The 14,294-nt window shown below is 33.8% G+C and overlaps 1 protein-coding gene across 5 annotated transcripts in view; it reads left to right on the top strand.

Moving 5' to 3' along the window:
• CADM2 (cell adhesion molecule 2) overlaps positions 1-14,294 on the top strand; it is a 1,048,372-nt gene that overhangs the window by 933,185 nt on the left and 100,893 nt on the right. For all 5 annotated transcript variants that reach the window (XM_082460494.1, XM_082460492.1, XM_082460493.1 and 2 more), the window contains one exon: positions 6,970-7,060. In XM_082460494.1, the coding sequence (XP_082316620.1) occupies positions 6,970-7,060 (91 nt within the window). The remainder of the gene's footprint in view (positions 1-6,969; positions 7,061-14,294) is intronic.

The raw sequence follows: 14,294 nt of genomic DNA, 5'->3' as shown, positions 1-14,294 counted from the left end.
TCTAATCTTTAAAGAGCTCTTACAACATATCAAGCATTTTGTTAGCATCTGACAACACACAATCGAATAGGTTAAGGTCTGGGATTTTGAATGCTCAAAATGTGGTGAATGAAGCAGACGTGTAAAAAAAATACATTTTTTTTTTTAAACATCTTTATTGAAGTATAATTGCCTTACAATGGTGTGTTAGCTTCTGCTTTATAACAAAGTGAATCAGTTATACACATACAATATGTTCCCATATCTCTTCCCTCTTGCATCTCCCTCCCTTCCACCCTCCCCATCCTACCCCTCTAGGTGGTCACAAAGCACCGAGCTGATCTCCCTGTGCTATGCGGCTGCTTCCCACTAGTTATCTATTTTACATTTGGTAGTGTATATATGTCCATGACACTCTCTTTCCCTGTCACATCTCACCCCACCCCCTCCCCATATCCTCAAGTCCATTCTCTAGTAGGTCTGTGTCTTTATTCCCGTCTTGCCACTAGGTTCTTCATGGCCTTTTTTTTTTTTTTTTTTAAATACATATTTTACTAAGTGCAGTGTTTTATAATAGAAGTATATATCCTGAAATAATTTAAATCTAATTATTTACTGTTCCCTTTCATTCATATGTGTTTATATATAGTAACATTATAAACATTGCATATTATATGTAATAAATATTATACTACTATGTACATAAATTTATATTCAATAAATATGGTATTGTTAGAGTTGACTTATTTGAAGACATTTTAAAACAAACATGGAAATTATTAGTTTGTAAAAATAAAAATCTGAGTTTAACATATAGGATAAAGCAAGTGTGAATTAATAATGGTAATGATAATGCATTTTTACTAACCCCCCCTTTTCTTTTCTGTTTAATTGGTACAATACAATACATTATACTAGTAATTTAAAAACAGAATATCATCCACATCCAAAAGTACTGAAGAAAAAGAGAAAAAGTGTCATTCTGTTTTGTGAAGAAGTGGAGCAAGATGAAATGCAACTCAGATTGCACCTAGACTGGAAAATAGAGAGATTATTTCCAAAGCAAGTGTGGAATTACTATATAAGTAAACTTTGGTTAAAAAAATATTCCCCATCCTTTTGAAATGAAAAACTACAACCAAGAAGAAAATCTACAAATAACTTATATATGGACAGGGGCAAAAAAAATGTACTTCTTAATAGTAACTTGGCAAAGACATGCATTGAAAGGTTTGGATATGTGGTATTTACTTTCTGACTCCTGTTCACATCTGGATTAGTAAAAATATTAATAGCATAATATATGCATAAATTTGAAGATTATTTTAGAAAATTATTATCTGTTGTGCATTGTGCTGCTCCTGAAAAAGTCCCCATTCATTTTGATATATAAATATATATAAATACAGAAAAATATGTTTACCTTGGGGGTGGCAGTTATTAAAATAAATATTTTGAAGAAATCCTGGAACTTGAAGATTCTTAAAATTAACTCAGTTTCTGAGATGAGTACAGTTTTTTTTTTTTTTTTTTTTGGTTTTGTCTTTTTGTTGGCTAACTGAGATATCTGAGTAAGAATAGGAGTTCTACACTAATTTAATGGTATTTCTAGAATGTTATTGATTATTTGCTAACAGTGCTTGATCAGCTCCCTTATGGATACAATAAAGTGATTAATGAAAATATAATAGGAATAGTAATGATAGAGATCTTTATTATTAAGTAAAAATCTATTAAAGCCCAAATTATTTCCTGTTATTAAAAAAAAATTGATACATATATCCACTCTTTTTTAGATTTCCTTCCCATTAACACAACATTGTAAAGCAACTATACTCCAATAAAAATTAATTAAAAAAAAATAAAATATTTTGACTTTTAGGCCATGTAAAATGTTACATATTCAAAATGTTTTTTTTTTTTTTTTTTTTTTTACAATAAGCCATTCTTCATGTTTTTTATAGAAAGTCTTTATTTATTTATTTATTTATTTATTTATGGCTGTGTTGGGTCTTCGTTTCTGTGCTAGGGCTTTCTCTAGTTGTGGCAAGTGGGGGCCACTCTTTATCGCGGTGCGCGGGCCTCTCACCTCTCTTTTTGCGGAGCACAGGCTCCAGATGCGCAGGCTCAGTAATTGTGGCTCACGGGCCTAGTTGCTCCGCGGCATGTGGGATCTTCCCAGACCAGGGCTCGAACCCGTGTCCACTGCATTGGCAGGCAGATTCCCAACCACTGCGCCACCAGGGAAGCCCTCAAAATGTTATTTTAAAGTAAACACTGTGGCAGGGAGAGATAAATCAGAAGCTTGGGATGAATACACAGATACTACTATATATGAGATAGATAACCAACAAGGATCTACTTACTGTATAACACAGGGAACTCTACTTAGTATTCTGTGATAACCTATATGAGAAAAGAATCTAAAAAAGAATGAATATATGTATATGTATAACTGAATCACTTTGCTGTACACCTGAAACTAACACAACATTGTAAATCAACTATACTTCAATAAAATAAAAAATTTTTTAAAAAGTATTTGAAAAAGGGTCAAGTTTGGGATAATATCACATTACTGTAGTTTTGATGTGGTAAAAAATGTAATTTTGTATACATTGCTAACGTGGTATGTTTAAAGATGAATGCTGACATTTCATGGAACTGTAAACTAGAATTTTGACCAATTATATAAATAAATCTCTTCACAATTGAGTGCTTCCCCTGTCAAAATCAGATGAGGAGAGAAAAGTTATTTATGCGGTATATGCATTAAAAAACAAATTGCCATTTGTATAATCATGGAAAGTTGTTATCTAATATTATCTAATGCAGAAAATTTATACCAGGAAGAGAATCAGCAATAGACATTTAATTAAATTAAATATGTGTAAGAATAAAACTCAGTGTAAGGTTTGTGACATGAGCATTTAATATTAATTTTACATACAAATGCAGGCCCCAACAAAATTTCAATTAAGCAGTTTTTAATATTTTAAAATTAATGTATTAAAATGATAATAAGAAAATAAAAAATTAGAGTGTTCCCTCATTTAATAATTTATTTATTAAGCACAGATTTTGTATAAAGCACTATGCTAGACACTGAGGATACAGAAATGCCTTTTAAAAATTATACAGAGATGAAAAAGAGAACATGCAGCAGAGATACATGACCAAATGTGAGGGTAGTGAATGATTGCCCTCAGCAAATAATATTTGAGTTAAGATTTAAAAGAGTTAAAAAGGCAAAGGATCCCCCCAAAATGGAGCATTTCAGACAGTTTGTATAAAGTTAAGAAACATATTCATTAAAGTACTGAAAAGAAAGTATAATTACCTGGAATTCAAAGAATGAATTGAGTGTTACAAGGCTTGAGAGTAAAGACCTGTGTAGATCACATAGGACTTAAAGACTACCCTGATTATTTTTCTTTTAATCCTAAGAGAAAAAATTTACCATGCAAGGTTTTAACCAGAAAATTGATGTCATCAGATTTAGAGGTGTAAAAAGCTGACATGGTGGAGACCATTCACTTTTGCGGTAGACTAAATGAAAGAAAGGTTGTGGAGATATAAAAAAGCAATGAGTAGATTTCAAAATTATTTAGGAAATAAGTCAACCAAACTTGATGATTAATTGATTGATTATAGAAAAGATAAGGGAACAGGAGGTGTCTGGTGTATGTAGCTGGATGGAGGCTGGTGGTATTTATAGAACTAGAAATTGCTGGAAGAAGAACGTGTCAGGGGAGAATGTGTCAGTCAGTGGGAGACTTTGAGTTCCTTTTGGACATACTGAGTGTGCCATGTCTTTTCAACATCCAACTGGACATGTCAAGTAGGCGTTGCATATACATGAGTGCAGCTTGTGGTACAGAACTGCCTTAGGATATAAACCTGGGAGTGATTAATGAGTAGATAGAAACTGCAGAGATTAGGTATGGCTAAAAGGACCTAGAGAATTATGTGAGAACAGATTGTGAATCCCATTTTTGGTGATCTCAATATTTAAAGGTTAAATACAAGAAGACAACCCAACAGAATATGAGAAAGAGTAGCCAGAGATATATGTCGAATCAGATATATGTGTATCTATCAGTGCGTGTGTCTGTGTGTGTTTGTGAGGGGTGGGAGGGTTGAGTGTTAAAAAACCTAGGGAAGATAATTCTTAGGAACAAAGACTAATCAACATATTGAGTAATTCAGAAATAAAATAAGAGTATTATATTATATGACTTGATTTTGGTAACTTAGAGGTCTTCCTAAAAGTTTCACAGAAATACATGTTAAGCATATTATCTGCTTTTGCACTTGCTTATAATTCACATTCTGTGTTCTGGATCTAAAGGGAATGCTGAACCATGCTTCAGGGGACCACATGTTATATAAATTCTCACCTCTAATAAATTACTTAAACAGGCAGAACTGTGTATTTTACTTCACTGAGGCAGATACTGGGGGTGACTTGCCCATATCCCTTTGGCACACACCATTCCTGTGCACCGAGTAGACCAGGGGTGCCAGGGAAATAACACCTGCATCCCCACCCCAGCAATCCTCAACCGAACACTAATGAGTATTGGTCAATATTCCCTAAATACTCCTCTCCCTTGCCCATCAAGTGAGGTGACTCGGAGGCAAGCCCTGCATTGTCTCTCTGAGTTCCACAGCAGGATTGAATCCAGCTGCCCACAGGGTAATCTGCTCAATAACACACTCTTGATTTACTTCCTTCCCTTCCTGTCTCACTTCCCAGTGCTCCCTGTGGTCACTCCCCATAGAAGAAATATCCCAGGGTCTGTTTGTAAGGATTCTATATTTGTCAGGGTTCTATAGAGAAAAAGAACTAATGGGATTTGTTACAAAGGTGCAAATTCCAAGATCTGCAGGCTGAGTCTGCAAGCTAGGGACCCAGAAGAGCTGATGACTTAGTTCCAGTCTGAGTCTAAAGGCCTGAGAAACCAGAAGAGATGATGTTATAGTTCCAGTCTGAAAGTCAGCAGGCTCAAGACCCAGATGTTTCAGTGTGATCTGAAGGCAGGAAAAAGGCTGATGTGCCAGCTCAGTTGCCATCAGACAGGAATGCTCTCCTATTTGTGGGAGGGTCAGCCTTTTTGTTCTATTCAGACCTTCAACGTATCAGATGAGCCTCACCCATATTAGGGAGAAGAATCTGCTTTACTCAGTCCACTGATTTAAATGTTAATCGTTTCCCAAAACACTCTTACTAGAATTCCCAAAATAATGAATTTTTGGCCAAATATCTGGGTACTGCATAGTGTAGTCAAGTTGACACGTAAAATTAATCATCACAGGTACACAACTCTCTTCCCCAACATCACACTTTTCTGATCTTTCTTCTGCCACCTTTTTCTCTAGAATTGAAGCTTTATTTTCTATGTCAGGATGAAATTAAATTTTGCTATATGTATATATGGTCAAAATGTAAAAGATGTTAGCCCTCATTTTCCCAGAATCATTCTGGTTCACACTTGTTATTCTATATAATTAAATTAATATTTTCTCTTCACTTTTAAAAGTGTTCTACTTGGAATACAAAATTATATGATCATCATGTTAACTGATTCCATAAATGTGATGATGGTAATGAGATTAGTGAAGTATGTTTCAATCCTTTATTAAATTATATTTTTTCTACTGGTTAAAAATATGACAATATATGTCATATTTCTTCAAATTAATTTTTCTTCCTGGGTTATTTTATACTACAGTTTTTTACCATGATGTACATGGAATGCCTATTTGTAAATGGGATATTATTGTTGATTATCTTGAATGTACTTTTTTCTTTAAAGGATTGATAAAGAATGCATTTGAAAAGTATAAATAATTTATAAGTGGGATACAAGGCCTTCCACAGGATCTGGTTTATTGTTCTATATATGACAAATCTGCATAATATTTTCCTGAAATAAGATAACTAAACTAAAAATTACACAATTGATTGATACTTATTGAATTGGCTTCAAAGTCAGAGAATGAGTATAACCTCAGGGTAGTTCAGTTCTTCTATCACAACTAAGGGAAGGGTGAGAATAATTGTGACCCCCTGGAGCATTCAGAGCCTATTTTGTTTATTGTTGAGGATATGGAGACAAGAGGAGGAGACAGTTCCATGTTGACTGTGAGCCACACAAAACCAGGACTAGCAAGGTGTCATAAAGGAATGAGCCTGTTTACACTGTCTCTGTTCTTAGTTTATTTTCCATTTTTTCTATGTAATATGTATCTCTGTGTTGATTAAACACTATTACATGGCATAAAAGTTATAAATATAAATGTCTCAAAGTATTTTTGCATCTTCTTCCACTAAGGATGATTTTATTGTTAAATGGAAGTAACTTTATAACAATTATGTTGTAACATATATAACAAAATGTTAACTTTTAGTAATATTCTAAGTAACTATTTCAGATGATTTGCTAACTGTGCTTTAAAGCAAACAGCATGTGCTGAGTGCTGCATTACTGCATTTTCAAAAAGATTCTGCATAATGCTCGTGAGACAGTAGTTGATCTCAAGTTCTTTGTGGGTTCCTTATTGTGAGTCCCTGGTATTCCTGCAACAATGAGATAGTTGTTATTCAAATGCACATAAACGCGTTCAGTCCATAATAATAGTATGCATGGCCATCTATAAATAGTTGAAGAAACAATTGTATGAAATGCTTGATATTCATCTGAACCACTTTTCGCAGTTTCACTTTTGAATTCAGATTTCAGAAATAATATAACGGTGGTGCTCATAAGATATTCAGATATTTTTGTAAGCTTTTCCTGGACAGGATGGTAGCTTCTTAAAATTGCAGACCCTGTTTCACTAAATCTATATAAATATACAAAATTGTATAAATATATACAATTACAAGAAATGGGCTGAACATATACCATGATGTACAATTATTAAATATATAGTTTTATATGTGTGTAATGACCTTTCTTAATATTACTTTTTCTTTTCGCCTAGATACACCATCAGTTAAGATTATACCATCCACTCCTTTTCCACAAGAAGGACAGCCTTTAATTTTGACTTGTGAATCCAAAGGAAAACCACTGTAAGTGATTTAATGAGCAATAAATTTTTTTACTTTTCTTGTATCCTGCTTTGGTTGCAGTCTTTAACCGCAGAAATCCACTATTTTTGTCTTTTCTTGGTGGGCAAAGTGATCTCAGAACAGAAAACCTCCTGAACCATGTCTTCATTAAGTGTCTGTGGAAGACTGGTCTTGTATTTTTGTCATCTAGTGAAGTTTCTGGGGAGGTTTCCAACTGCGATTTTTTTTTTTCTTTTTCTTTCTTTCTTTTTTTTTTTCCCCACTAAGATATTTCAAACTGAAAGGAGTATAGGCTTAATCAGTCACTGTTTTTACATCATCAGATTGTAGAAGTTACACATGCTGAACTTCCTTCTCTCATGAAAAACTTTGAAAATACCGAATCCTCAAAACATGCCCAAGTTTTAAAGTTACATGGGAAATCATTTTCCTAAGGGTAATCAAATCTACACCTCTAGTGTAGCCCCTGAGACATAATTTGTGAATGTGATATGTTTGGAGGTAGTGGGAATGAAAAGGGTCACAGACTCCACATTTTCTATTATAAAGCGATTTCATTGTTAGAATAATGAGTTCTAACATCACTTCAACCCTAAAATTTTACTTTTTGACATTCATGTTTATAAACAGCTAACTCATAGAAAATCTATATTTAATAGAAAATTCAAGTATGGAGTATCCAAATAAGGATTATTTCATTGGAAGTGATTTGATCTTTCTATAGTAACATTCTACATGGAGCTGAAAGTCATTTATTTGATCTTTTTAGAAGCTTCCATTGATTTGCATTTCTGTTTAAATTTTAATGGGAGGCATTTAATTGTTCTCTATACATAACTATATGGGATAGCTTTTGAGCAAATCAAATTTAATTACTAAAGATTTGTTTCTAATAACATTTGTTATTTAAGTGTAGATTTCATATTATCACATGAGGAATTTTTCTATAGTAATTTTAATACATAAGCCTGAAATTTCAACTTCCTCAATTGTATTGTCTTATACTTCTTAACACACTAAGTGAATTCACACTTTCTTTATCACAGTATTGTTATTTTAGAACTGTTCTCTCTTCCAGTAATTATTTTCTAGAGATTTAAAATATACTGACTTAAAGAGCATTTTGTAAATTAATCTATGTTTTTCTATATTTTAAGAAACATTTAAGGCGTTTTAGACCTTGAAAGGAGCAAATTTTTTCAAAGTAGCTTTACTACATATATCCTGTACAATTCACTTTCATAGTTCTTACCCTCTGATAAGTTTAAGTTGCTTATAGAAAACATTTTTCAACTGCAGTGCACTATCTAATGTGACAGTGCATTTCAGTACTGCAATTTCAACAGAGCTTTTGGCTGTAAGATCAGTACTTTAACTAAGAAAGAAGTGTAATAACCTCTAGTCAGCTTTAGACATACTTAAATCCAGTTTCTTTACTCCCAATGTTGTATATCTAATACCAGCACTTCTTTCCTAACTTTCCCTTCCATTTCCACTCCTGTTCCCTTTGCTTATTATTTTCCAACTCTGTCTGTTCCTCTTTCCCCACACCCCCCGCCCTTTGTTTCCATTTCTCCTTATAACCTCAGAGGTCAGTGTTTGGAGATATGATAAAGTATCAGGGAATAGCAAAGGATTTTTGCTTTTACCTTCTCTCCATAGTTCTGCCCCAGAGTACATATGTGTACATTTAGAATATGTGTACAATTTACACAATTAAATGAGGTGAAGATGGGAAATACAATATATAGAATGCTTGGCAATAAATACATTCCAACTCAAATAGTATCCAATTACCTATCAAAGATCTTCTCTTTGATTCCATATCCACTCTCACTATCCACATTTTTCTTTTTGGTGAATACTTAGATTGTGATCTATGTAATTAGCTATTTAAGTAGTCCATTTCCCTCAGATCAGATATGGTTGAATAGATATGCCTTATTGTGGTCTCTGTTTCAGTTACCTAGAAATAAGCTTGGATATGCAATAATCCTCTGCACTGCAGATGAATGAAAAACACAATCTCTTATTTATTTATGTTATTTAAGAATACAAAGGTTCCAGAAGTTTAATAGAAAACGTCAGCTTTCTCAGAAGGATCTTGATGAGTATCACTTTGCTATAGGTAATGGAAATAAAAAGGCTCCTTATTTTACAGAAAGGAAAACTAAAGCTCAGTATTCACGGATTTTCCTTATTCATCCAGATTTAAAATGGATGAGTCAGGATTTAAACTTAGTTCAATCACTGCCCAAAGATTACATTCCTTCAGCTATTTTCTGCTACTTCAATTGCTGAGTCTAAATTGTCACCTATGTTGGCCAAAGTCAGTTCTGAAAAATTAGGATGGGCCCTACAGTAACGTGCAGCACTGAAATTGAAGCTCTGGATGCTTGAAGGTGAAGAACTGGCTAGTCTCAAGACACATTTTACTGCTGCTGTTCTCTTCTATCAGGCTTTCTGCTGTATTTGTGCCCTTTCTGGCAACTTGCCAAATTCCTACCAAGCTGACCATTTTTAGCATGAGTTTACAGCCATATAGAATATCCTCTAATTAGTATAGTATCGTCTGGCAATTCGCTCATAAGCTCCAGAAGGGTTAAAATGATTATTATTTTCTGTCTTTATCATTATAGATCATAATGTTATATTCTATGTGCTATGGTCCACAAGTAAATGTACATTAACTTATTCTCTTGTATTGTATTCTCATTCCCAACTCTCTTTTTACCATTTTCTTCCCTTGTAGACCTCCAGGCCATTGACATTAAAGGTATAGCCAACTTCTTAGACTCCTTTTTGCCTTTAGACCACTGCTTCTCTTATGCCCTTCCTAATTATCTTAAAATCCACTCTTCTGCATTTTCAAAGTAACTATCATTTCCAATAAATGAAGACATTAACCTCTTTAAAGACAGTCTCAGTTCTAGCCTCTCTAGTTTATATTCGATCTCCAACAGTGCCAGTTGAGACAGATAGGACAAAAAAAACAAGGGAAGACTGAAAAGAAATCGTTGGATTTTCCCAGAAGGAAATTTTACTGATCATAAAGAAAACAAGTCTCACTAGAGCAAAGAGAACAGAACACGAATTGAAATGGATTAATCAGGGAGTTAGTAAGTGGTGGGGAAACAAAGAAAACAGGAAGGACGCCCATTTCAGAAAATGAATCATGAAAAGTGGAAAAGGGATGAGAAAAGAAAGTTATGTCAAACAAGTTTTAAAACAAAAAATAGTAGAGAGGCTGTCCATATTTTAAGATAGGATCAAAAAAGCCTGTAAAGAGTGGGCGTAAAAATGAAGTATGTGATATCACATTTACCCAACAGGTAGGTTCGAATTTCCTATTTTACTCTGGTAATCACCGTCAAAGTTCTCCATTATTTTGCTGCTATTACACCTGATTCCCCATTTTGTTATTTTGGAATCACGGAGAAGCAACACTGTGTCTTAGCTTCTAACTGACTCCTGAAACACCCGATTTCTATTATCCTTACCAATTACCTGAGCCCCCTTTGATGAGCAGGTGAGAATAAGAAGAGGATAACAGGTGTATGATTTCTTTACATTTGGTAGCTGACATATTTCTTTAATCCGTGATCAAATCTTTATTGTTTCTTTAAAAATGTTTGACCGATATATGATTTCCTAAAGTATGAATTATCCATGGTTATTAGGCAAGTTAATAGTAGAAAAAATAGCACCACTATCTTTTGTATAAATCACAAAATGATGGTGTGACTCAACTCATACTGAGACTCATGTTGCTAACCTGGCCTCCTGTATGCTAATATTGTTTTCCTTGTTCTAAATGTGAGGGCCCCAGTGACTGTTTATAAACAATCATGCCTTATTTGCCTGCTTTGGACTGAAGCCTTTTGCTGTTTTCCTGTGGAACAGCTGCATAACTTGGGCCAGGACCAAATTGTTCCACTTGACATTACTATAGAGGAATTCTATTCTTTCCTTAAAAGAGAGATTACTGTACATGTCTGTCTATTGTTTTAATTTTAGTTTAAAGTGAGGACCAAGCTAATGCCAACCACTTTTCTTTAAAGTCCCCAGAATTTTTGCAACCTTCTTTCTTTGGCTGAATTCCCAGACAGCTTTCAGGCAGCAGCATCCTCCGCTTATAGAAGTAGAGGGGAAAAAAGCTGTTATTTTACATTAATGTTATGACCTTAAAAGGTGTGGGATTGCCCCCCACATGCTATAGCTAAAGAATCATCATTCATTTTAATCAAATGTTTAACACTTTGTAAATTTACTTCATAAAAGCAATGTGACATTTTCAGTCAAATAAATGTATATTTGGTATTTATTCTATAAAAGAAAATAATTATAGTCATTGATAAATTTTTCTGTATATTCGGCATTATGTTTATGTTGTAGTTACTATTTTACCTCTGGTAGCCACACTTTTTCTTATGATTTTGGAATGAATCTAGTATACATAATTGCATTGCACATAACATCGCTATTCTGAATAAGAAGAAAGATTTTAATCTTTAGGAAGACAGATAACATATCATATAATAACTAGTGAGGTGTTTTAGAGGAGCACTTACACATCCATTTTCAAAATGATCTAGAATTTAAGAAGAAATCTGATAAAAACACACTGATGCATTTTCCTATTAGCATAATAGAGATTAAAAAATGAGATGCAAATTAAGGCAAAACAGTTTTATATCAAATCTGTTTTCTCAGCCTAATATGTACCTTTTTACAAATCACAGGTTATTTACTATTTGTCATATAATCCAGTCACAGCCAGAAGAAATGACAAAACAAACCAGGAGTTAAAGAAGGCAAGTTATCCAGAGTGAAATGTCTTAGCCCAAAACAGAGGAAAATATGAATTTGTCAACAGAAAAACAGTGCAGAAGGCTGAAAATAATAAAATAGTTTATTTGGGGTATTAAGAATTGCAATTCAGGAGACACAGATTCTGGTTAAACCAAAAGAGTGTTCCAGGGAAGAGAAAGAGTCAGGGGCTTATAAAGACAAAAAGCCACAAGGCTTTTAAAAGTTGCCTAGTGAGAATTGTGATTGACTCTGACGTGAATCAGGAAATATTTGTCCTTGAGGAATCATGTGTTATTTTAGGGTAGTCCAATAAGTAGAGAGGCTGCCACAAGTTATTTTAGGGTATGGGCCCAATAATTATCTTGAGTTTCTGGCAGATGATCTAGATGTCTTAAGTAGGACAATAAGAGATCAAAAGGTTAGATTCTATTCAGGCTGAGATGTGCATAAGTCATACTTTGTAATAGCCTCCTGGCTCCATTTTAGGGAGCTCTCTTAGCAATATAGACTCCATTTTGATTTTCCTTTCACAAATTCTGGGAAAAAGAATATGTTCTACAATGATGGCAATTTTATATGATTTGACTTAATGCCTAGTAGATGTTAATTACACAGTATTTGTCTCTCTCCTGCCATCTGTGCTATAGAAAGCCATCTAATTAATCATCAGGGTGTGTGTTTATGTTCACATATACTGTCTAAGCTGTCATTCTCTGGGGCAGATAAAGCTGTGTGGTGCAGTAGAAAGAGAAATAGAAGTAGCTTTGAATTATAAATCCGTAGATATCTGTGGCCTGAGTGGTCTTGAGTAAGTCACGTAACCACACCAAAATGGTTTTTTAATTAATAAACTTTAGTTTTTAGAGAGTTTTAGGTTCACAGTGAAATTGAGTGGAAAGTACAGGGTTCCCATATACCTTTCGTCCCCACTCATGTCCAACCTCCCCCACTATTGACGTCCCTCACAGCAGAGGTATATTTATTACAATGAACCTATATGGACCTATCATTTTCACCCCAAAGTCCACAGTTTACCAGTGTAAATATACCAAGTATTTTTTATTCTCTAAAATTAGAAAATAAAACCTAGTAAACAAATTGTTTTAAATATTAATGAAAATATATATGCAATTTCTGCCTCCAAGTAATTTCATAATAAATAGTAGCCATGAGGATAAGTTATTATTTTGTCAAAAAATTCCATACAGTGTATCTCACCAAGTTTTAAACTCAAAGTCTTAATTACATATTTAATACACATGCTGATATTGGGCTACTATGGCAACGCTGGGAACTGAGTTACTATCTCAGATTTCTTCCATGGCTCTGAAATTCAAGGTTCTAGGCAGAATAAACACATTCTAGGACAACGGTCTGTGACTTTCCAAAGCATGTTTGAACAGCAAAGGAATCTAAACTAAAGTCATGGCAAAACTGGCAGGGCAACATGGCTATTTTAGTTGAGGTTAAATAGTAATAATGAGCTGTAGAGAAGAGGGACAGAGGCATGAACCCTTGTCAGGGGGTAAAATGTAATATAGCTAGAAGTGGAAAAGTCCTGAGACATAGGAATAGCCCCTCCCTACTGTTAAGGTAGAAAAACATTTAGAACAATTGGAAGGACTGGAAGGGATAGAGAATGAGTTCTGGTTCCACAAATGTGGAAAAGGCTACACTGTAAAGGAGTTCAGCTGGGATGAAATAGAGATTAACCAGTACTTAGCTAATTTTGACAGAAAGCCAAAGCAGGAGGTCTGGAAGGTTTTAAGAAACCAGAACTAAGTGAATAGCATGGTTCATGAGTGGTTGAGAATCCAGAGTCTGTGATGTATAAGGCCTTGTTTTGGCATAGGTTTCAAGTTCACTCATGCTAGTCTTATTTTAACCACACAACTATCCTGTTGTAAAAGGTTTACAAAGGCTCTTATAATTGTTTTCATTTTGTAGATAAGGACAGTAAGTCTTGTGGAGGTCATATGACCTTTTCTAGTCACTCAGTTGATAAATGGTAGATTACAAAGACACTTTTAAAAAAATTTTAACAATTCTGATGGTTATGTTTTCTTATTTACATAGTGTTTTTAGTTCTCCTATCATATTGACTTTTCACAATAACCCAGTGAAGTTGGCAAGATTGAGAAAATACTTATAAATTTTTAGGAATGCCCATATTTTAACTAAATAATTATAAAAGATTATCAGTTATGAATCAAACCTGTACTAGCATATCTAAATAGTATCTAAAGAATTTCTAAATATATCTAAATAGTTCTGATTATTAAATATACTTGTTTTTAAAAAGCTAATTATATTATATTCTTAATTTGATATGTTTGAGAAGATTAAGACTGCAGGTTATAACTACAAAGCAATACCTGCAAACGTAATACCAATGTAATGAAATACAATGCACAGCATTAGA

The sequence above is a fragment of the Balaenoptera physalus genome (genome assembly GCF_965194825.1).
Source record: "Balaenoptera physalus genome assembly, chromosome: 4".
Lineage (NCBI taxonomy): Eukaryota > Metazoa > Chordata > Mammalia > Artiodactyla > Balaenopteridae > Balaenoptera > Balaenoptera physalus.
Note: the sequence above shows the minus strand (reverse complement) of the source record. Positions and strands in the feature narration are given on the sequence as shown.